Genomic DNA, 25448 nt, shown 5'->3' on the forward strand with positions numbered 1-25448 from the left:
CTCCCACTTCTGTGGCACCAGGCTTTTCTGCTTGCTCCTTTCTCCTTTTTCTTCTTTCTACCTGCCTTTCAGAAACTTCTTTTCAGGTCCAAAGTCAGTTAGATATTACGTAGGCTATTTTGAGGGAAGTGCCTAAAAATCTGGAGAAGGAAATGGCAACCCACTCCAGTACTCTTGCCTAGAGAATTCTGTGGATAGAGGAGCCTGGTGGGCTGCTGTCCATGGGGTCGCACAGAGTCAGACACGACTGAAGTGACTTAGCATGCATGCATGCATGCATTGGAGAAGGAAATGGCAATCCACTCCAGTATTCTTGCCTGGAGAATCCCAGGGATAGAGGAGCCTGGTAGGCTGCTGTCTATGGGGGTCGCACAAAGTCGGACATGACTAAAGCAACTTAGCAGCAGCAGCAGCCTAAAAAGCATTACCTACCTCCTTTTTTTGATGGAGAGAGAAAAAGATAAGATGGGATCTGGAGGTGTGGCTGTGGTATGGGGGGAAGGTATGGGGGTTGAGATCAGAGGGGAATTCTCATTACAATGACCCAGAAGAGGCCTCCTCACTGGCTTCCATCGTGCGTTTTTACCCCTGGAGCTGGTGGCCAATGGGCCCCCTACAGAATTATGCTACTCAATGGCACCCCACTCCAGTACTCTTGCCTGGAGAATCCCGTGGACGGAGGAGCCTGGTGGACTGCCATCTATGAGGTCACACAGAGTTGGACACGACTGATGCGACTTCACTTTCACTTTTCACTTTCATGCATTGGAGAAGGAAATGGCAACCCACTCCAGTGTTCTTGCCTGGAGAATCCCATGGACAGAGGAGCCTGGTGGGCTGCAATCCATGGGGTCACTAAGAGTCGGGCACGACTGAGCGACTTCCCTTTCACTTTTCACTTTCATGCATTGGAGAAGGTAGTGGCAACCCACTCCAGTGTTCTTGCCTGGAGAATCCCAGGGACGGGGGAGTTTGGTGGGCTGACATCTATGGGGTGGCACAGAGTTGGACACGACTGACATGACTTAGTAGTAGCAGCAGCAAGCTTCCACTATTTCATATCATTAATCCTCTCCTCTAGTCAGACTCCAATATTGCCACAATGAATCAAGCAATGGATCCCCTGTCGTCAGATCCCACCACTAGGTAACAGAGGAAGAAGTAAAGAATATCATGGTATGTGAGACCTTAGCCAGACTCTCCATTCTCTTGAGAGGTCATCAAGCACATGGCCTGTGGAGCCAGCCACCAATGTCACTTGTCACTTACTAGCAGCATCATTTGGGAGGTTATTCAACCTTTCTGAGCCTGTTTTCTCATCTGCTAAATGGAAATGAATAAATACCACTTAGCTCACTGGGCTGTTGAGAGTGTTAAATAAGATAATGCAGGCAAAGCAACACATGCCCAGCACATGGTAGACACTCAAAGCACCTTGGATACGTCAGTGAACAAGAGAGGCCTGTCTCTCCACACCACCTGCACCGTTCCTCAAATTACTACACTGTTATTATTATGCATTTGTAAGAGGCGTAACAAATAACTGCAAAAAAGAGACACAATCAACCAGTTTAGCCAACAACCTTTTATACTGGGGAGGGGTGAACCTGAAACAACATAGGTTGCATAAAAGCCCACAGGTGCTAAATCAATCAATCATTTCCACCTGTCTTGCTCTCGCAGTAACTTTGCACTTATTTATCACTCAAAAATTTGTCTCATCCATCTTGGCATTCTTTCCATGCATATTGTGCCCTCAAAATACCACTGCTAAAATATAATCCACTAAGGACAAAAAAGATCTTCCTGAAGTAAAAAACTCAGTGTTTTGCTACGTGTGCTTATGTATGACTAAGTCACTTCAGTTGTATCCAACTCTTTGCAACCCTAAGGACCATAGCTCACCAGGCTCCTCTGTCCATGGGATTCTCCAGGCAAGAATACTAGAGTGGATTGCCATGCCCTCATCCAGGGCATCTTCCCAACCCAGGGACTAAACCCACGTCTCTTACGTCTCCTGCATCAGCAGGCAGATTCTTTACCACTAGTGCCATCTGGGAAGCCCTAGTTCTTGCTATAGTATAGTATAGTGTTAGTCACTCAGTTGTGTCCAACTCTCTGAGCCCACCAGGCTCCACTGTCCATGGGATTCTTCGGGCAAGAGTACTGGCGTGGGTTGCCATTTCCTTCTCCAGGAGATCCTTCCAATCCAGGAATTGAACCCAGGTCTCCTGCATGGTTTCTTTACTAGATGAGCTACCAGGGAAGTTTTTGCTGTGTTAAAGTCACTCAGTCGTGTTCGCCTCTTTGCAACCCCATGGACTATACAGTCCATAGCATTCTCCAGGCCAGAATGCTGGACTGGGTAGCCCTTCCCTTCTTCAGGGGATCTTCCCAACCCAGGGACTGAACCCAGGTCCCCCGCATCGCAGCCAGATTCTTTACCAGTTGAGCCCCAAAGGAAGCCTAAGAATGAGTGGGTAGCCTATCCCTTCTCCAGCAGATCTTCCCAACCCAGGAATCCAACTGGGGTCTCCTGCATTGCAGGCAGATTCTTTACCAACTCAGCTATCAGGGAAGCAACTTTTTGCTATAGTCAGTCTGTAATTTCCATTCTGTTCAAGTTTATCCCACTTCCCTTAACATGTGCTCTTTGTTGCAGCATTTTTCTAGCATCCTTACCTGTGCCTTTATCCATGCAAATGGGACAATATCTTTCTCATATGGTACTGAAGTTCCTCCATTTAGTACTTTCCACTTGACCTTTCCTAGACTGAATAAAGGAAGCTCCTAAACGGACATGAGTCGTCTCCGCCTGCTGCCAACAGATGGCGATAGGGATCATGCAAGGTTATTTCACTCTGTTAAGCCCTGCACCCTGATGGTTCTCTGCTTGCCAAGTTGCAGGCTTATAGTGTCTGTGCTAGGTTTTGAGGTGTTTGCGAACATCATTAACCCCACAACATGTCTTTTAAGTACAAAACTGAAGGCAGTTTTGAAAATGGTGTTAAGAAGTATAAGATGACAATGCAAAACACTTTAAGAAACCCAAAGTGATATAAAACAAATACTGCCTCTGTGAAACGGATCATTCTAAGATGATATGATATGATATGAATGACTAAGATATGAATGATATGATATGAATGACTGCAAAGACAATATGTATGTGAAAATAACTGTACTTAAGCAATAAGCAGTGATCATTGTATAAAGCAAGGAAAAATAACTAATCAGAAAATGTAAAAACAAAACATAACTACAGACAAAACACTTTTCTGCAGTTAGAGGGTAAGCATCAGTGTCATAGGATAATTACTTTGTCATGTGACAATTAATCTAATATTAATGCAGCAGAGACTATGATTTATTTGTGGCCTTACAGCAGTGGTTCTCAGCCTTAACTACACACTAGAATGATCTGGGGAGCTTTTAAAAATCCTGAAGCCCAGACTGTGCCCCAGAACCTCTACGGGTAGGACTCAGGCACTGGTTGTGCAGAAAGCTCTTAGGAAATTCCAATGTGCGGTCAAGGTTAAGAACCACCACCTTTCAAAGCTCAGCCTGGGGGAAAACACAGCTGTGACTGGTTCTATGGATTAAAATCCATTCATATGTGCAGATCGATGCATGTTGAGCCTTGACACCTTAGCAAGAAGTACTTCTCGAGGACATTTGTATCTCCAAGGAGATAAACTACCTGCCTCAAGGGATTTTGCTTTTTAGATTCCAGAAACTGGTATGGGGAGAGAAAGGATATTATCAAGGAAGAATAGAGTTTGGAAGGAGCTATTCATTCATGTATTTGAAAAAAAATTTATCACCAAGCTACCAGCTTCAACATCTCTTAGCCATTTCAGTAAATTCATTTACAAACGAATGGACACACAACCCGTTCAAAACAGAAGGAGCTTCTAGATACAAGCACCTTGCCTTCACTTTAATCTCCAAACAGTTAGACTAGTTCCTGGACTATCCCCTCACCCAGTGCATTCTGGGTACCCTCCATCTTTCATAACCAGGTTTGGCATGTAAACAAATGGATCATTTAGTTCTCATACACAGCCCTCAGGCTCTTCTCACCGCAACCCCCTTTTACCTTGTCCGCCATTATCATCGAGGAGCCCCCGTGGATGCCCAGGATGGGCGTGAGAGTCTGGGCTGAAATGAAGTCGAGGATCTGGGCAATGGCTTCCTGGTCTGTGTCATCAGCAAACACCACCCCCTGGATCTTCCGGTCGGACATGAGATCACAGATGCGGGTTATGATGCTCTTTGGGTCCGTCTCGTTCATGGCCACCAGCTCCACGCGGGGCACCACGGAGAGATGGTGGAAATCATCTTTCTCGTGGGCGTCCTTGATGGCCACCTCGTCTGAAGTGCCCACGAGGATGACAGCAATGCCGATGCTGGGCGGGCTCTTCTGAGAACGAGCTCTGCTGCCGGATACGGCCAGGACAGCCAGCACCAACCAGAACTTGGGGGAACAGCACTCCGCTCTGGGCTTCATCTTCAACTCGTCGACTCCCTGGAAACATACACACACACAGAGGTTAAATTACAACCTACACTGTCTGGGGAGAGGCTGGATACTCCAAGTCAAGGAACTTATCTCCTTTTCCTGATCCTCAAACCCAACTTTTATCTTCTAGTTTGGTTTCTTATCTCTTGTGTTTGAGCAGTAGAGTAAGAGGGGGAAAAAAAAAAAAAAACTTTCCCAAAGCATCAGAAATCCTTGAGCAAGACAGTCAGAGATGTTATTGCTCTAGCCATCATCAGCAGACAGGCAAGGACAAGCCATGGGAAGAGGATGCAAGTGGTCCAGGCAGTCACACCAAGTACACCAACACAGGATTCTCCAAAAAGGGGTCTGACTGTTGCTATGAGATCCCTGGTACCCCAGTCACAATCCACCCTCTAATGGCTCTTGAGGCCAAAGGATGGCAAAGGCCAGGCAAAATGAGCAGCAAAATGGGCTCAGCAGAGGCTACCAACAAAACATGACCTGGAGCAGCCTGATATAGGAAGCTACAAACACTGAAGCCCCCATTCTTGCTACCTGTACTTCATGTTCACCTCAAAGAGGAAAAGAGCCTGCAGATTCTTCAGTAACCCATCTGCCTCTTATTACTAAATCAAAAGCAACCCATACATAGGCAGTACTTTTAAAAATACCTCCTTTGATCCTTACAATAACCCAGCAGGGGGAAAATAAGAAAAACATTATTATCACCATTTTATGGATGGTGAAGCAAAGCCTAAGAAATCCGAGACCGTGAGCCAATAAAGTGAAATGAACATGCACCCAGATCTTCCAGCTTTCAGGCCAGTTTACATCACACTGCCTCTTACATCATCAGTTATTATGAAGATAGTTTTATTCCCATTTGATTATGCATCGAAGTATGGTGAATTTGACAAATGCTATTAAATTACTGATAGAGTCTCCTTCCTGAAATGACTGACTTCATGTCTGCATACTATTCATCACTTTCTACCTTTTACAACGATCTCCTGCCTATCAGCCCTGGGTGTTCTTTGGAAGGAATGATGCTAAAGCTGAAACTCCAGTACTCTGGCCACCTCATGCAAAGAGTTGACTCATTGGAAAAGACTCTGATTCTGGGAGGGATTGGGGGCAAGAGGAGAAGGGGACGACAGAGGATGAGATGGCTGGATGGCATCACCGCCTCGACAGATGTGAGTTTGAACTCTGGGAGATGGTGATGGACAGGGAGGCCTGGCGTGCTGTGATTCATGGGGTCGCAAAGAGTCGGACACGACTGAGCGACTAAACTGAACTACTGCCCCTAAATATTAGGAGGCAGAGGCCCCTAAATACCAGACGGAGGGTGCAGCTCTCCACAGAGACGTATAATCATTTGTTATGCGTCTGGGATGTACTAGGAACCGTATTAAGCATGTCTTCCTGTGCAATCTCTTTGGTCTTCCTAGACACCCGATAAACTAGTCATTTTATCCTTGCTTCTCAAAGAGAGAAACTTAAGCTCAAAACACTTATGCAATGTTGCCAAGGTCAATGATATTACAACAGCATGCCAATACATACACATAGCATCTTTATACTCCAAGGAAATAATCTACAAACTGCACCCGAAACCAAAACTAGGGTTTTTATTCTTCTCCAAAGAGAGAGAGTGTGTAACCAAGGATGAAAACGCTGCTTCATATCTCCTGCTTGTTTGGCGGCGGGGGCGGGGGGGGGGGTGGTGGCAGGGTGGGAGGAGAAGTAAGATATTAAGAATCTAAAAGCTTTGCGAGTCTAGCAAACAAAAAGAAAACAATAATGATGAGGGTGTTGAGCAAAGAAAGATAAGGCAGTATTCAGGGAGCAGACTGACTGCAAAGAGCATTAATGATTTGAGGCTAAGATGCTGGGGACATTTTGTGGCTGAAGAAGCACAAAATCCAATCCAGGTCTTGGCAGAAAACATTCTGGAACCCTTGCTGTTGTGGTCATCCTTACACACTGCCAAGAAAGAGCCTTGTGTCGATGGCGTTGTCTTTCTTGCGCACACAAGTAAGAGGAGTGGCTCAGTGGTACACATCTGAGCAAAGTTTGCTCTTGACGGCTTTGTTGGCTATGTCTCTGTGGAAACGGAATGATGACGAGGCCCTGGCAACCTGTGTGCTGAACTGTCCCCAGCAGGGCAGGGCAGCTGAGGTCTGAATTCTCCATCCCTGAGCTCCCAGCCAAGCAGCACTATATAGAGTCCAGCAGCACTGAATTCTCAAAAGAAGACAGATGGGTTTAGCATCTCAAAGAGCTATTGGCATCACATCTATTAAATTTCAAGGACTGACTCTCAAGGAGAACCAAAAGATTTAGAAGTTGGCAAAAGTAGCAACTAACTTCATTAAAGTAGGGCTCTAATCCTACCATCATCAGTCACTACATCAGATTCTTTCACACTGAAAAGTGGTCCATTCTGTCATGACAGTTTATTAACTTTAATGCACTTCCCTCTCCCATTCTGATGTTTTATTTGCTCTCTTTAAGACACCTCTTACATTCCTCTATTTCTTCTCACACAATATATTACACTTTGTTATGCAATGGCGACTGTGACACTCGAAGAATAGACTCTGGTTTTACTGAGCATCTCTTTTATACTCGGGATCGAGCAAAGCACTTTACAAAGCAATACATTATGGAAGATATGAGTAACAGGGACTGCAAGACAAAGAAGACCTGTGAATACAAACTCAATTTCACACATCAGAAGGGGGTTGGTGGAGAGGAAGCTTGTCGTCCAAGATAAGCAAATTGGTTTCTCTCCCTTCCACCCACAGACCACGGTTAGTCTTCAGGAACCTGCTTTATGAAGCGGCACCCCCTCCTCTGTACTGCACTCCCCCTCCCCCAGGAGAACTGAGCATTCTGTCTCCTGGGCTCTTGCCATGGCCTGTGCGTGTCTATCTAAATACCTATTACAGTGTATTAGGGTTATGTGATGATGCATCTGCCTATCTTCACTGCTTGCTCATCTCCTGGTGGGCATGAACTTTTTCAGTTCAGTTATTAAGCACCTCCTCCCTAGCAGACATTGTTCTTGTCATCTGGGAGGCAATGGAGACAGGTTCTAACCTCCACGACCACAGTCTAGAAGATAGAGACACACGAGAAAACATCACCTCGCCTGTATTTGCAGTTCCTGGGGCCTAGCAGGGCCGTGGATACAAGGAAGGACTGAACCACTGACTTCCTACCATTATGAAATTACCAATATTTGGCCATTTTTACCTGTATTAGTAACCTATTTTACATATTATATATTTACAGTAACATTTTACCTATAATCTACCCTATGCCACACACTATAATTGCCAGGTAACCTTCATGGATTATTAAATCACATATAAACATTATATAATTTTCCCATACATTGGCTCCCCCAATGGTTCAGTAGGTAAAGAATCCATCTGCAATGCAGGAGACACAGGAGATGTGGGTTCGATCCCTGGGTGGGAAAGGTCCCCTGGAGAAGGAAAAGGCAACCAGCTCTAGTATTTTTGCCTGGAGAATTCCATGGACACAGGAGCCTGGTGGGCTACAGTCATGGGGTCACAAAGAATCAGACACAACTGAGCATGTGGCACATGCACAAATCAGGAAACTGCTCTTCTGAGAAAGGGGTTAAGTACACGAACAGGATCACACAGCTAAGAAGGGATGGCATCAAGTTTCAGACCAAAGTTTGTCCCCAAAACCTTTGCTCTTTCTATCCTGCTGCCTCTCAGTACGTGTGTGAATTAATGAATAAATAAACAAATTCACTAACCAAACCAAGCTGTGTTCTTATACCAGTTCCACATTAATTAAGTACCTGAGGATGGGCAAGTCCTCATCACTGTCTTTATTTCTTCACAGGTGAAATTCGGATAATATACCTAACCTAAATACCTGAAAGAGTTTTTTAGTGAGGATCAAATGATCATATGCAGCTGGAAGTGCTTTGAAGAATATAAAATGCTCTATAGATGCAAAGGATGTTACCTTTCCGCTTCTGTAGAAGTTGTTCAAGGAACCTGGCTATTTATGAAAGCATCAGGTCAGCATATGGGAAGTGGGGGGTGTGATGGCTGGCAGAACCTGAGAGGAAAGCTAAGAGGAGCCTCACAGTGGGGGGCATGAGGGGCGGCAGGAGGTATGAGTTCCGTGATGTTCTAACTCCCTGAAGACGATGTCACTTATTGGCCTGAGGGTAGCAGCAAACTCCCCAGACAGCTTACCAGTCAAGTGTAGCAGAATTCAAGAGTCATTCGGGCCAGGGACAGTAATGGGGATCAGTGAAGCTCGGCACCCCCTCAAATGACGCTGTCGATTCAGACACAAGGGTTCACAAGCAGAAACAAGAAAGCAGCAGGATTAGAGAATCAGCTGTTCACCTCCTGGTCCTCTGCCTCCCTGTGGCTTGAGATGAGTGGCCCTTAGATTTACAGCAAGCAGAAGACCACAGCAGCTTGCGTTGATGCCTCTGAGCGGAGCCGGGTAACTCTAACAGGAGCCAGTCTACACTTTGCTCACAGTGGACTCCAAGGGAAGACATATCTGAGTGAGAAGCTGGACCAATCCTGTCCTCAGATAAAACTGAGTCCTGGGGCAACCCCAACAGGAAGGATAAAATGTGACTTAATAGATGATTAAGTCAAATTCTCCAAGTACCATCCTTAATGCAGTCAGGACAGTGTTCAGAGTGACCCAATTAAGGCAACTGTGATTAGAATATGACAGGCAGTGAATAAATTGAAGATTAAAAGTGCCAGAACCATGCATCAGGTCCAGTTTACCAAGATACCAATAAAGACAGAAAGTTAAGATGCACAGGCCTTAAAATCTGTTACACAGGAGAATGCAGGGACAAGAAGTCTCACACAGTATAAGTCAAGTGAAATATAAATGAATATAACCTTTATGGAGGGCAATGTGAGAATGTCCATCAAAATTTTAATATCAAGACAAAATAAAATTGAAGACGAAAATATCAAAATTGACAATGAGAGATGTCACATACTAGGTCCAAGAAGATACCATAATCATGAATATATATGAATCTAAAAATAAAGGTATAACATGTATAAAGCAGCAACTAAAATTACACTAAGGAGTAACAGATACATTCAACAGAGAAATGTAAACAATGACAAACGATCAAAATGATAAAAACCAAACCAAAACAGTCCAAAGCATAAGTAATCAGCTTGAACTAGTTCAGATATCTAGCAATACATATACAACAAAAAATATATATTTTTAAGCACATGAAAAATAGTAACTCGACAGAAGTGCCTCAGTATATTCCAAAGAATCAATATGAAATGATTGGCAGTTTCTATAATGTGATTAAATTTAGAAGTAAAAATTTAAAGGTAGCTAAAAATATCACACATCCAAATATTTTTTTTTTAATTTATCTGTTTGGCTATACTGGGTGTTAGCTGTGGCATGTGGGATCTAGTTCCCTGATCAGGGACTAGAACTGGGTCCACTGCATTGGAAGCACGGAGTCTTAGACACTGGACTACCAAGGAAGTCCCACATCCAAAACTTTTTAAAAGCAATAATAAGTAACACTAAGGTTATGAAGGAAATCATAACAGAAATGAAAAATCCTTTGAGCTAGAGTGACAATGAAAATATTAAATATAAAAATTTCTAGAGCATAACTGAAACAGTTTAGAGAGAAATCTATACCTTTAAATTCATTTTTAAGAAAATAAAATATAATTAATTGTAATTAAATTTTCCCTTATTGAACAATGAACAGAGTCAACCCCAAGAAGGAACTAAATAAGAAAAGAAAGGAATCCATAAGATAGAAAACAAGGAAAAAACGAAACCATAAGCTGATCCTTTAAAGACTACATTAGACAAAATTCTGACAAGATCAGAGAAATGGAAGAGAAAATGCAAATGCAACTGAAAAAGAATCAATAGCAATATATACAATAAAAATTTTAAGATAACAAAAGAATATTATGAAAGCTAGCTTCTTTTAAAGTTAATGCATAAAATCTACTTTTAAAAAGCAAAAAGAGGTTCAAAATAATGCAGGACGTTGGAATATAATAATAATCATTAAAGAAAATAAAATGGTTATCAAAAGTCCCCAATCCAAATCCACCAAACACACTCACCCCACCTTTGCCAAAACAAAAGGAAATAAAATAGGTACATATGAAAGAAATGAGCCTTGTTCGTACAAGTTGAACAAAACAGAGAAAAAAGAAAAGTTTAAATATAAATCCAGATAATTATAGTACCAGAAAAGGTTATCATAGGTCTCTTTCACTTATGAACATAAAGGCAAAAAAAATCCTAAACAAAATATTAGCTAACAAAACAAATAATATATTTAATAATAGTAATAATAATAATATTCAAATGTGGTTTACACAAGAAATTCAGGGATGCTTTAATATCAGAATATAAGTCAAAATAATTACCACATTAATGGGCCAAAGGAGACATTTGCATGAATATCTCAAAAAATGAAGACATTTGATTAAGGGCAACACCTATTTATGATATAAATGTTAGAATATTTTCTTAACTTTTTGATGACAGGAAATAAAGGAGATCATCAGTCTACCTGTAAGAGTATATACCCAAAACTTTTTTAAAATTTATTTCTAATTGGGAAAAAAAAAAGTGAAAGTGAAAGTTGCTCAGTCGCGTCTGACTCTTTGTGACCCCCAAGGACTATACAGTCCATGGAATTTTCCAGGCCAGAATACTGGAGTAGGTAGCTTTTCCCCTCTCCTCAATTGGAGGATAATTGCTTTATGCTGCTGTGTTGGTTTCAAAACATGAATCAGCTGTACGTATACATATATCCACTCCCTCTTGAGCCTCTTTCCTACCTCCCCATCCTACTCCTCCAAAATCTCTTAAGAAAAAAATTTTTTGACAATGAGAAAAAGGTAAGTTTAGTGCTATCATATTGAGCATCCTGGTAAATAAGTCAAGAAAACAGAAGTTTTAAGACTAGAAAGATAGAGAAAAATAGCAAAGTAAGATAATATGGTTATCTGGACAGAAAATCCAACAGAATTTTAAAACTATTAATTAACATGGGGAGAATGAGATTGCTAGATAAATACTACTCGGAGAAAACATCAATAGGTCTTTTAACCAACCAGAAAATGTTAACAGTCATAACAGCAAAAACAACTATAAATTATTTAGGAATTAGCAAAAAATGCACAAGACCTCTGCAGAGAAAAGCTGAAACTCTTATTAAAGGATATGAAAGAAGTCTTGAACAATGCAATCATACACCACATTCACAGAGGGGATAACATAATATTTAGAGAGTTCTATTTTCTTTCAAATTAATCCATAACTTCAAGGCAATTCCTATCAAAATAACAGCAGGATTTTTCAAGGAATTTTATTATCTTACGCTAAGAGATATACACAAGAATAAAGGTACATAGAGAACAAATTAACTAAGCAAGACATCCTTATCTGAACCAATAATGAAAGTGTGCCATAAACAGAGAAGTATGATTAACTTAACACTGAGGAACAGATCCAAAATAAAAGAAAAATTTTATTAAGAACATTTTTTAAATATTTATGTTCCAAGTCGATTTTAGGTTTTAAGTTATACTTCCTAAATTCAAATTTGTAAGAGCAGAGCAAATGTTGAACCAAAGAGGTGCTTTTGAGTCAGAATAATAGCTTAGGCAAATGTGTTCACCAATCATCTGAAGCAAAAAGTATAACTGATGTCACACGTCTACCATCCAGTGCCATTCTGAAGTCAAATGCCATTTACATATTCAGGGCATCTGGAAACCCAATTTCAATCCTCCAGATGCATTCAACATCTGCTAAACACATGTAAATTTCATCTAAATCTGTAGCAATAACATATAAAAGGTGGTGCAGTGGTAAAGAATCCGCCTGCCAAACTGGAGATGCAAGTTCAATTCCTAGGTCAGGAAGATCCCCTGGAAAAGGAAATGGCAACCCACTCCAGTATTTTTGCCTGGATAATCCCATGGACAGAGGAGCCTAGTGAGCTCTAGTGCACAGGGTTGCAAAGAGTTGGACATGACTGAGTGACTGAGGAGGCACACACTTTTAATTTTAGTGTCCTTAGAACCTACAACTTCTCTCTGTATTGTCATCTTGCTCCTTTTCATACTATTATTATCATCCAAACTCTTGGAGCTTCTGAGTTCCCTTGCCCCTGCTCTTTGTTCAAAAGGAACAAAGTAAGAAATCCTGGTAGTCTGGAGTTTGGGGGCTGAGACTGTGCCTAGGAAATGAACGACAAAATAAAAGTTTACCTGTACACCCTATAAACATGCCGAATCCAACTTTAATGTAGTGACTGATGTGGTAACAACAGTTTAATGGTCCTGCTGGGGTATTTAGCTAATCTAAAAACACTTCTGTGCAGAGCTAACCCCAAATCCATTTCAACATACCATAGCCACAACCAATGATGTAAATATAAAAATCAAAGAAAAGGGAGCCTTTAGTTAAATCACTTCTGGGAAAGGGCTCGATCAGGGAAGAGCAGGATCGATGGGAGAAAGGAAAATGATACAGGTAAAATTTATCTAAACTACTATGGAGTAGATGGCTCCATCAAGTTCTCCAGCAGAACGCAGGAAAGGATGTCCCCAAGACCCTATGAGAACTTAGGTGGTCCCCACATTGGAAAGGGCCAGTGTGGCATGAATTCCTCAGCAGGGAAATTTGCTTTCCTAGGACTTCTGTCACCGAAGAGCCTTCTTGTTCTTAGTCCAAGCAGACATACCACCTCAGCCTTGTTCTATTAATACAACCTACCTCCTTGTTCTGCAATACTTTAGTAGATAAATCTTGGCTTTTCTATCTCATCTGTTTTTTCCTTCTGTATGCCCAAAGCAGAAGTATCACTTCTACTGTCACCCAAGTTCTTGACATAAGAGTTGAACAGGCAACTAATAAAGGATTATAAGTCACTTTACATGTGTGCATTTTCATAGGAATTTGTAATACAAACATAGATGCTGATCGATACTCTCACCAGCAACAGCCAGTCATAGGTTTTTTCTCTTTAATATTCTGCAAGAGCAGACACCAAAATTGTTCAAAATTTCTTTTGTAACATCTGCACACAGTTCTTAATTATAATTAATTTATATGCCTCCAAGGACAGTGTGGGCAGCCTTGGTGAAATCCAAACCTTTTGAAACCTGATTCTGATTATTACCATTTGGCAGCAGATTAGGGCAATTGCGTGTATTGGTTTAACAGCAAAATAGCATTTTCAAGTGTTAATAAAAATTATTGGCTTGTCACTGACTATTAAGAGGGATGATGAGCAGTAAAAATGGGTGATGGATGATAAGAACGACAATCATGGGAACAGTGTAGCAGGAAAAATATCTACTGGAAAGGAGGTCAAAGTAAGACATTGGGAAGATAACAGTGAGCCAGGAATGGGGCAAGGACCATGAGAATTTCATGCATTCAGCCAGAAAACACTGGTGTTCTGAGATAAAGAAAAACAGGCTGTGCTAAAACAGAATTAAAAATGGGGTGTTGAGAAGGGCCATTTCCAAGTGTCCCTTATGATCACTCTACTGCCTAAGCATATCTCAAACTACTGCAACCTTCTACCAAGCTCTTCTGCAACACCAATGATAACTGTGCTGTGTTGTGGCAAAGAGAGCAAAACTTTGTAGTTAAGAACACACTTTCCATTTACTCTCAACTTGTTATGTGATCTGAGATCAGTTTCTTTACCTCTCTGACCCTCAGCTCCCTCATCTGTAAAACTCGAGATAGTAACAGCTTTCACAGGATAACTGTGAAGATTCACTCATCTGACAAATGTTTATTAAATGCTTTCCATGGGTTTCCCTGGTGGCTCAGTTGGTAAAGAATCCTCCTGCAATGAGGGTGACCTGGGTTCAATCCCTGGGTTAGGAAGATCCCCTGGAGAAGAGAACAGCCACCCACTCCAGTATTCTGGCCTGGAGAATTCCATGGACTGTATAGTCCATGGGGTTGCAAACAGCCAGACACGACTGAGCAACTTTCATTTCACTTTCCATGTGCCAAAGAACGTGCTAGGAGATGGGACCCAACATGGGATAGAATACAATCTACAAAGAGCCTTTAGTCCAGTGTCCAAGACAAATAAATAAATAGGAAATCACAGTACAATGTGATGAGTTAGCAAAGAGCATACCCGGTGCTCCATGAGGCCATCTAATCCACCTGGGAGACCAAGAGACTAACAAACTAATTACTAACAGGTAAGCATGCATGCTGTCCCACTCTTTTGCAACTCCATGGACTGCAGCCCACCACGCTTCCCTGTCCATGGGATTTCCTATGCAAGAGTACTGAAATGGGTTGCCATTTCCTTCACCAACAGAAAGCAGGAAACAGTAATGAAAACAATATATTACGACTCAAAAAATAAAATATTAGTTAGAATATTAGAAAGAAGTCAAAAGATGTAGAACTGACATGCTTTGACACTTAGTCCCCTTAGGTGCAGAGGAGGCAATAACTTCAATTACCTGGACCTCATTTTCTTCATTGTATTGGGTTGGCCAAAAAGTTCATTCAGGTTTTTTCATACACTATTTCACGAAAACCTGAACAAATATTTTTTGGCCAACCCAATAAAATGGAGATGCTTAACTTCACCTTACAGAGTTGTCGTGAATAATAAACAGTTTATTTGAAAATTAAACCTAGCAAACAGCAGGTGTTGTTGTTGTTCAGTCACTAAGTCATGTCCCCTCTGTGCAACCCCATGGACTGCAGCATGCCAGGCTTCTCTGTCCTTCACCATCTCCCAGAGTTTGCTCAAACTCATGTCCAATGAGTCAGTGATGCCTGGCTCCTCTGTCTCTGGAATTCTCCAGGCAAGAAGACTAGAGTGGGTAGCTAGTCCCTTCTCCAGGGAATCTTCCTGACCCAGGGATCAAACCCGAGCTTCCTGCATTGCAGGAGGATTCTTTACCATCTGAGCCACCAAGGAAGCCCCAAATAACAGGTGCTGTGCTGTGCTAAGTCACTTCAGTCATGTTCGACTCTGTGACCCTGTGGATTATAACCTGCCAGGCTCCTCTGTCCATGGAATTCTCCAGGCAAGAATACTTGAGGAGGCTACCACATCCTCATTCAGGGATCGAACTCATGGTTCCTGTGGCTCCTGCATTGCAGGTAGATTCTTTGCTGTTGAGCCACCAGAGAAGCTCCCAAATAACAGGTACCTGATATTTATTTACTGAATATGAATATACTCTGTTCAGAGACAGATAAGGAACTTCTTTTGCCTTGAATTACTTGGAAGTCAAAGACTGCTTCCTTCACACCCCTCTCTCCAGCTTTAGTACAATTTCTACTAATCTTAGACATAGCTTGTTTTTAAAAGTTAGTCTATAAGTAACCACCTGATATCCAATATAAACAATATTTAAATCCTAGAACCAACCAGCAGCAGAACCCACTCCCCCATCTCCCACCAGCCACAAAACAGCCACCAAATTTGGGGCAAAGTAATCCAATAACTTCAACTACATAAAAACAGTTATTTATTATCTTTGGAACCCATATCTTCACTTTATTGTTGTTGTTGAGTTGCCAAGTCATGTCCAACTCTCTGCAACCCCATGAACTGCAACACGCCAGGCTTCCCCTTCCCCATCCTTCACTATCTCCCAGAGTTTGCTCAAACTCATGTCCATTGAGTTGGTGATGCCATCCAACCATCTCATCATATCTTCACTTACTAATCACCAGATCTTCACTTACTAATAGTGATTCTCCCTACATGGAATATAGGAAGGGGGAACCCAATTCTCACTAGTTTGGCTAATAAAACAGCTTTTCTAGAAAGCCCTAATGAAGTGAAGTCAAGGAATACATGTGTCTTCCTTATCTACCTCCAGTACTTAACAGAGTGTCTGGCATATAATAGGTGCTCAATAAATGTTTATTGATGACATTACTTAATGAAATAGTGAATAAGTACCTAAGAAAGGCAATAGTAAGTTGACTCTCTCCATCTCTGTTGACACATAAAGGAAGGTTTAGATCCTTCACTCCCAAGGGTTACTGACATATGAGGGGAATATCATAAATACCAATACCATTCCCAAACTCTTGATATTCTGCAGGGTCATTCTTAGGTCAGTGTTGTTAGCTGATAATTGCCTATATATATATGAGTGTTCATTTGCATATGTACCTGTATATGTAGGGGTTCCCTTGTAGCTCAGTTGGTAAAGAACCTGTCTACAATTCAGGAGACCTGGGTTCGATTCCTGGGTTGGGAAGATCCCTGGAGAATGAAATAGCAACCCGCTCCAGTATTCTTGCCTGGAGAATTTCATAAACAGAGGAGTCTGGCAGGCTACAGTCCATGGGGTCGCAAGAGTCGGACACAACTTTGCGATTAAACCACCACTATGTGTATAAATGAACGCCTATACTGGCGATGTGCAATATGTTAAAAATTAGCCCTCCTTCCCTTGTCTCTGAGTTGTAAGATGCTGCTGCTGCTGAAGCATGGTACCTAAACATGATTCAGCCTTCACTCAAAGGTTTAAAACAAGACCCTGAGGCCATAAAAGATCCCAAAGAGAGCATGGTGGCAGGACCAGAATCAACAGGAGACAACCACACCATCTGAGCAGCCTGGTTCTCAGGCCAACTTCAGATGCAGTCATATGTTTCTTAATATATAATGCCATCTCTATTTTTGTCATTGATATCCATATTTGTTAACCACACAACCAATCATAACTGAATCTGAGCTCACTTAAATTTCTCTCTAACCTTTTATGTGGAACTGAGCACCTACTCAGAGAACTAATCATAAGGAGAAACATTCCTCTCTAATTTCACTCACCCTTCCTCGTCTCACTGTCCACTTAACTGGACGAGAAGAACACATAGTAGAAGGAACGCAGAACTGAGGATTAGGAACCCCCAGGCCCTCTTACAACCCTGATATGAATGAGCCAGGACACTCGGAAAGAACTACTCAGCCTCTCTGTGACTCTGGTCCTTTATCTGTGAAATAAGAGAAATGGACTGGTTGTTCTCAAAGTCTCTTCCAGCTTTAAAATTTTGTGAATTGCTCTGTCTTCCATTTCTCCCTCAAGTTCAACTCTCTACTCTTCTCTGAGCCCTGGGAGGCAGTCCTGTTTGGAGCACATCCATGGACATCCTAGTCCTCTGGTGTTCAGTTGGGTTTAACCCAACAGACAGCACAGACAAAAGGAAAGGGAATAAGAAAGCCAAGACTGGGCTCTTTCCCTTCTGTGCCTCCATTCCTGTGGGTTCCCTGTGGGTTGGCTGTATCACCTGACTGAAGGTCATGGAGTTCGTGAAACATCCTTCTCCACATGACTCTCTCCATCAGGTTCCCCCTCCAAATTCCAGAAATCCCTCCTCCACTTCCTCCTTCAGGACTAAAAGTAGTGGTAACTTCATGAAGTCGCTTCTAGTTCAGAACACTATACCACCTCTTGTGGTTTCTGTGCATTGCTGACATCTTGGTAAATTCTCTTCAAATTAAATCAATTGAAGGTTGCTATCTGTTTCCTACTCTGACCATAAATGATACAGCTTCCTCCTGCATTTCATGTATAATGCCTAGAAAACTCTCAGGTTTGAAATGGCAAAGGCAGGACTTGACCTCCACCCCATCCACCACTAAATAAGGTATGGCCTCTCCTGAAGGTATGGCCTCTCTTGCTAGGGACTTCCCTGGTGGCTCAGATGATAAAGCGTCTGCCTACAATGCAGGAGACCCAGCTTCAGTCTGTGGGTTGGGAAGATCTCCTGGAGGAGGAAATGGCAACCCACTCCAGTATTCTTGCCTGGAAAATCCCATGGATGGAGGAACCTGGTAGGCTACAGTCCATGGGGTCACAAAGAGTCAGGCATGACTGAGTGACTTCACTTTCACTTTCTTTCACTTGTACCCAAAGAATGGAGTCTTAAGTAGAGACTGTGACTGCCTTTAGACTGTATTTTCTACTGCTAGTGCTTCCTGTGTATCTTTCAGGCCCAGGTTTCGTCAGCAGCATGATAAACAGTAACATTCTCCGGGTGACTGGCTCCCCTGCAAAGGATGGATAAGTGTATGTAGAATATGTCAAGAGAATAGCCGGGAGCTAGCATTTGCAGAGTGAGGACTGTAAAAGCACTGGGCATCAGAAAAATCCACCAGGCAATTATCAGACTGATTCCAAAGCACAACCCAGAGAAAGGCCGAGTCTTTTCATGAAGGAAGAGGACATTAAATGGGAATTTATGTTACCAAAGAAACAAACTGGATAAGGAAACATTAACTTTCATTCATTCGATTTGATTTGGATGGAATCTGTTTCATGAAAAAAATGAGTTTTAGAGTCAATTTTCATTGTCAAATTGTAAGCCAATAATTTCTTTGTAAACAAAGAAATATAGCAACACAAGAAACCATAAAGGTGATATTTCAAGGCAACATGACAGTTAACTCTGTATGTTTTCTTCTTTTCCTTTTTTTCTTAACGTGGAAAAGATGCTGTAATGCTAATAATATAGTTGTAATCTGGTCGCCCTTAACATTTTATACTGTTTTGAAAAAACAATGATACTGAAGCTAAAGCTCCAATACTTTGACCACCTGGTGCAAAGAGTCATTGGAAAAGACCCTGATCCTGGGAAAGATTGAAGGCAAAAGGAGTAGGGATAACAGAGGATGAGACGGTTAGATAGCATCACCAATTCAAGGGACATGAGTCTGAGCACACTCTGGGAGATAACGGAAGACAGAGGAGTCTGGCCTGCTGCAGTCCATGGGGTCGAAAAGAGTCGGACATGACTTAACGACGGAGCAACAACAACAAAGCTGTTCTCTCTACCTAAGCCCAGCATTTTTGCACTGTTAGAAAAGCACATATATTTTGTTTATTTATTTTTTTACTTTATAATATTGTATTGGTTTTGCCATACATCAACATGAATCCACCACAGGTGTACACGTGTCCCCCCCCCCAAAAAATGGAATGACTCCCCCCAAAAAAAATAAAAAAAAAAGAAAAGAAAAGAAAAGCACATATATCAGGCCTGCATCGCCATGTCCTCCATCACCATAGAGATGGAGCGACAGGGCCAGTTGGCCAGGCCTGTACCTCCCCTCCCAGGCCTGGTCCAGGGCAAATGAAACTCCTCTCTGATACAACTCAGCCACAGGCCATGCTGGAATCCACTTGCCAAGATCTGAGCATCCGATATCGGGAGTGCGCTCAGGGTACCTGCGGCTTTCCAGTTAAAATCAGAACTTGATACAGGAGACAACAGATGTTAATTAAACTTATATGGTAATCATTTCACAATAAGTTAAGTCATTATGCTGTATGCCTTAAACTTACTCAGTGCTGTATGTCAATTATATCTCAATAAAACTGGGGAAAAAACAGATTCTGAAAGCAAAAAACCTGACCTCACACACCAGCTCCTACCCCTTTCCCCTCAAAAGTCCAATGAATCAACACATCCTTACTGAAGACTCACTCATTTTGCAGATCAGAGAGAAGTGTTGCAGGCAGTCAAGGACTGGGCTTCTGCTCACAAGGACGGCCAACCCCAGCAAGGAGACAACACAGACTCCCCAACACTGGACCATCAGGCGGCATGAAGGATGAAAAGGAGGACAGAGATGAACAGAGAGAGACTGGCTCTGGGCTTGGGTAAGTGAGGACAACTTGCTCAAGAAGCAGCTCTGAGGGTATCTGAGGTGAGGAACTGGGCTCGGATGCAGAAACAGAAACGAGGCAGGCAGCACTAGGCGGTGAAATTGTGAGGCACAAAGTTTATCGGGGATGGTAAACAGTGTGGTCTGGCTGAAGAAGAGTTCATGGAAAGAGTGGTCATGAGATAAAGCTGAAAAAGGACACAGAGGAATCCGGGTACTCAACTAAGGTGCTTTACTTACTGCTAGAGAGGCAACAAGACACGATAGAAGAATGGGAAGGGAGGAACAGATATCCGCTCACCAGATTCAGTCTATTCTCAACTGCCAAGGCAAATAAAACTCCAGCGCTCTTTGGGAAATCAACCAGGCTGGCCTGTGATAGCATGGCAATTCCTGCTCTGCTCAGAATAATAGCTGCCACTGTTCTTGCTATTGTTCAGTTGCTAAATCGTGTTTGACTCTGCAACCTCATGGACTGCAGCACACCAGGCTTCCCTGTCCTTCACTATCTCCTGGAGTTTGCTCAAATTCATGTCCGTTAAGTCAGTGATGCCATCCAATCATCTCATCCACTGTCGACCCCTTCTCCTCCTGCCCTCAGTCTTTCCCAGCATCAATGATTCGGCTCTTTGCATCAGGTGGCCAAAGTTGTGGAACTTCAGCCTCAGTTCTTCCAATGAATATTCAGTTGATCTTCAGGATTAACTGGTTTGATCTCCTTGCTGTCCAAGGGACTCTCAAGAGTCTTCTCCAGCCCCACAGTTTGAAAGCATCAATTCTTCAGTGCTCAGCCTTCTTTATGGTCCAACTGTCACATCCACACATGGCTACTGGAAAAGCCACTGTTGAGAAGACCCCAATTTTGTGACGATTAAGAAACTGAGGTGCTAATGAAATGTCATTCATTGAAGTGTTTTTAATTCAGATTCTATTTATGGAAACAGCGTTCTTAGATGAACTTTACCACCATGGCCTTGGACCACTGCCTGAAGCTGCCCCTGGGCTCAGATGTCTCTTTCCTTCTCTCATCTCCATCCTAAGATGAGTCCCTCAGCTCCTCCAGCTTAGGACCCTCACTTGCTCATTCAAAGGCTGTCTCACAGCCTCATTGAAACCCTTCATCCTCAGGCAGCCTTTTTTCAGTTTGCAAATTCTCTCTGGCTTCACAGTGGCTGATGAAAACATAAGAGGTTCAGTGTGTGTGTGCACACCTGTGTGTGGATTTGAGAGCAACAGGAATATCTCATTCTCATTCATTTGGTGTCGCCTTCTCCAACCTCTTCATGGCATTCCTCACCTCGCTTTTCAAATCTGCTTTCCCTTTTTCTTAGAATTTTCTAGTCCCAAGTTCTTTTTGAGCGTCTTCTCACTTTCATCCCCTCCATTTGACTAAAACTACCTTGACAGGAGTCACTAATAATATGTTCATGAAAAACTCCGGTTGCCTCTTTGTTTCTGCTGTTCTATTTTCCCTGACTGTGCTTGACAGTATTCATCATCTGTTTCTCCCCTGTCTCATCATCTCTCTGGAAGCCTAACCGCCTTGCTTACCTTGACCTGTTTGCACTCAAGTGTCTCTGCTTCTACTCTCTTACTTTCTCTGACCATTCTTTTTCTTTCCTCATCCTATCTCTTCAGAGAACTCCATTTTTACCCAGAATTTAATACTTTTCCCTCCCTCAACTGAGCTGGTGACTCAAATCTTACTCAGTCCTAACCTGTTAAAGAAAGGCCTTGTTTTATACTTTTCTCCATCTGTTTGGTTGCCCAGCGTCACTTCAAGGTCGACATATCTGAAATGCTTTCACAGCTCTTTGCATGCCCTTGTCATTTTCCTTTGTCTAATTTATATTCAGATCTAAGTCAGACTTTGCTACTTTATTTTGGCACCAAAGTCTTCCCATCACCTGATGTGAGCCCTTAATGTCTTCATACAACCATCTTTCCTCCAATTTCTTCTCTCACTCCACATCAAAATATCCCCATCAGAATCAACTCCTCCTGGTTGCCAAAAAAAAAATTTTTTTTTCTTTAAAAGCTGACATCTCATTTCTTAGTCTCTTTTTCCACTAAGAGCCTACACAGACATTCAGTGATGTAGCTTGACAAAAACGCAACAGATCCAGTCTGAACTCCACAGGGTTTAGTGAACAGTCTGCTGAGCCTTCACCCCTGCACCTAATTAATCATTCTGCCTGGAAATTCACTTATTCTTCTCCTAGCCACACACTTGGTCATTCCCACGCCAGTCCTCCAAATTTCCATCTGTCTCCTTGTCCAGAATCAACAAGCTCTTTCTTATGCAAATCTCTCCAAGCAACAGATGAAGCAATAACATAGAGATTCACTAGTTATAGCCAACACAAACGACAGTATGTGTCATATTTGCCATGGGTTCCAGAAGTGACTGAGCTCATCAAGAGCATTTTCCCAGGAGGCCTAAGGTCTGGAGGAAATGAAAGGGCTCTGACAGAGCATGTGTGAGAGGGGAAGAGACTGAGTGAAGCACCAGGAAGCTCCCTGGAGTGCAAGGCACCAAAGCAGGAATTTCCAGCTAGTCCAGGGGAAGAAAGAGCATCCAAGTAACCCATCATGAAAAACAATTGTTAAAGAGGCACTGGGGACTTCCCTGGTGGTCCAGCGATTGAGACTCCAGGCTTCCAGTGCAGGTGGCTCCTGTTTAACCCTGGTTGGGGAACTAGATCATGCAGGCCACGAGGCATGGCCAAAAACTATAATAATAAATAAAGGAGCACTGAGGACTTCCCTGGTGGTACAGTGGATAGGAATCCTCCTGCCAATACAAGGGACGTGGGTTTGACCCCTGGTCCAGGAAGATCCAACATGCTGTAGAACACCTAAGCCTGAGAGCCACGACTACTGAAGCCTACATGCCTACAGCCCGTGCTCCACAACAAGAGAAGCCCCTGCAATGAGGGGCTGGGGGACCGCAACGAAGAGTAGACCCCGCTCACCACAAACAGAGAAACTCCGCATGCAATAATGAAGACCCAGCAGAACCAAAAATAAACAATTATTAAAACAAACCAAAAAAAAATGAGGCACTGAAAAACTGTGGGAAAAGCCAAGAATTTGAAAAAATTTTACCATGTGACATTAAGCACATCACCTAGGCTCTCTAAAGGTCAGAGAGGAGGTCCTCTCTAAATGTGAAAAAGGATGTGAAAATTACACAATTTCACAGAGTTAGGAGACTTACATGAGAAAACAGGTATGAATATAGCAAACAAATTGAAAAGTACCATGCAAATGGGGAAGTCTGTTATTACTAAATGGAACTGACAAATTATTCATTGATGCATACATCAGTATGTAAATTTTAACAAATAACAATTTTTTTTAGGTCTAGTTTACTGGAGTATTATTTGCATATATTAAAATTCACCCTTTTAAGTGTACAGTTCTATAAGTTTTTACCAACTTATACAGCATGTAAGTTGGAGAAGGAAATGGCAACCCACTCCAGTGTTATTGCTTGGAGAATCCCAGGGATGGGGGAGCCTGGTGGGCTGCCATCTATGGGGTCGCACAGAGTCGGACATGACTGAAGCGACTTAGCAGCAGCAGCAACAGCATGTAAGTAACCATCGCTATAATCAAATTATAGAATATTTCCATCACCCAAAAAGTTCCCTGTATGTACTCCTTTATAATCAATCACTTCACTCCCCAACCCCTAGCAACCACTGATCTGATTTGGTCTCTGTAATTTTGCCTTTTTCAGAATGTCTTATAAATGGAGAAGGAAAGGGCAACCCACTCCAGTATTCTTGCCTGGAAAATCCCATGGACAGAGGAGCCTGGTGGGCTACTGTCCATGGGGTCGCAAAGAGTTGGACACAACTGAGCGATTTCACTATCACTATAAATGGAATCATACTGTATGCAGTCATATTGTATGTCTGACTTTTTTTTTTTTTTGCGCCACTTTTTGGATAACTGCTTTACAGAATTTTGTGGTTTTTCTGTCAAACATCAACAAGAATCAGCCATAGGTACACCCATATCCCCTCCCTCCCAAACCTCCCTTCTAACTCCCTCCCCATTCCAACATTCTAGATTGTCACAGAGCCCTTGTTTAAGTTCCCTGAATCATACGGCAAATTACCACTGGCTATCTATTTTACATACGGTATTGTAAGTTTCCGTGTTACTCTCTCCATACAGCTCACCCCTTCCCTCCTCCCCTCCCCCCGTGTCCATAGGTCTGTTCTCTGTATCTCCTTCTCCACTGCTGCCCTGAAAATAAATTCATCAGCACCATCTTTCTAGATTCCATATATTCACTTGACATAGTGGCTTTAGAGACTTCTCAGTATTGGGGCTTATGTTGGTACTTGGTTGTCTTTACTGACAAGTGATATTCCTTTGTATGAATGTATTTATCTACCCACTTTTTGTGATTTTTAAAATAAAGATGCTATACCATTCACATACACTTCTTAGACATATGTTTTCATTTTTCTTAAGTAAGTACCTGGGAATGAAGTTTCTGGGTTATATGGTAAGAGTAATACTAATTTTATAAGAAATTACCAAACTTTTCCAAAGTGGTTATACCATTTTGTGTTCCCACCAGCGGTTCTTTCATATTCTTAGCAACATTAGATTTTGTGAGTTTTCCTTTTTCCTTCTTAAATTAAAAAAAAAATTAATCCATGCCACTGGACGTTTAACAGTATCTTACCACAGTTTTGATTTAAATTTCCTGCCAACTAATGATGATGAGAATCTTTTCAAATGCTTATTTACTATCTGTATCCTTATTTTCATAAAATGTCTTTTGCCCACTTTTTAATTAGGTTGTCTGTCATACTATTGAGTAGTAAGAGTTCTTCATATTAATACAAGTCCTTCATAGAAGACAAGCATTTTGCACATATTTTCTTACACTCTGTGATTTATCTTATCATTTCCTTAACAATGACTTTCAAAGAACAGAAGTTTCTTTTTTTAATGAAATCTTATTTATCAGCTTTTTCTTTTATGGTTCATGCTTCTGTAAATCTAGGAAACCTTTACCTGAACAAAAGACACAGAGACGTTTCTCCTGTTTTCTTCCCAAAGTATTTTAGTTTCAGTTATAGTTCTATGATACATTTTAAGTTAATTTTTTTGTGACAAAAGATATAAGCAGAGGTTCTTTCTTTTTTTTTTTTGTCAAAAATCACCTGCCCACATGTGTGAGCC

At 42.0% G+C, this 25448-nt stretch overlaps 1 protein-coding gene across 1 annotated transcript in view; it reads right to left on the reverse strand.

The window, feature by feature from the left end:
- GRIN2B (glutamate ionotropic receptor NMDA type subunit 2B) overlaps positions 1 to 25448 on the reverse strand; it is a 493530-nt gene that overhangs the window by 341488 nt on the left and 126594 nt on the right. Inside the window, exon 4 of the mRNA XM_027541389.1 lies at positions 4100 to 4528. Coding sequence (XP_027397190.1) covers positions 4100 to 4510 — 411 coding nt within the window. The 5' untranslated portion in view covers positions 4511 to 4528. The remainder of the gene's footprint in view (positions 1 to 4099; positions 4529 to 25448) is intronic.

The sequence above is a fragment of the Bos indicus x Bos taurus genome, chromosome 5 (assembly GCF_003369695.1).
Source record: "Bos indicus x Bos taurus breed Angus x Brahman F1 hybrid chromosome 5, Bos_hybrid_MaternalHap_v2.0, whole genome shotgun sequence".
Classification (NCBI taxonomy): Eukaryota; Metazoa; Chordata; class Mammalia; order Artiodactyla; family Bovidae; genus Bos; species Bos indicus x Bos taurus.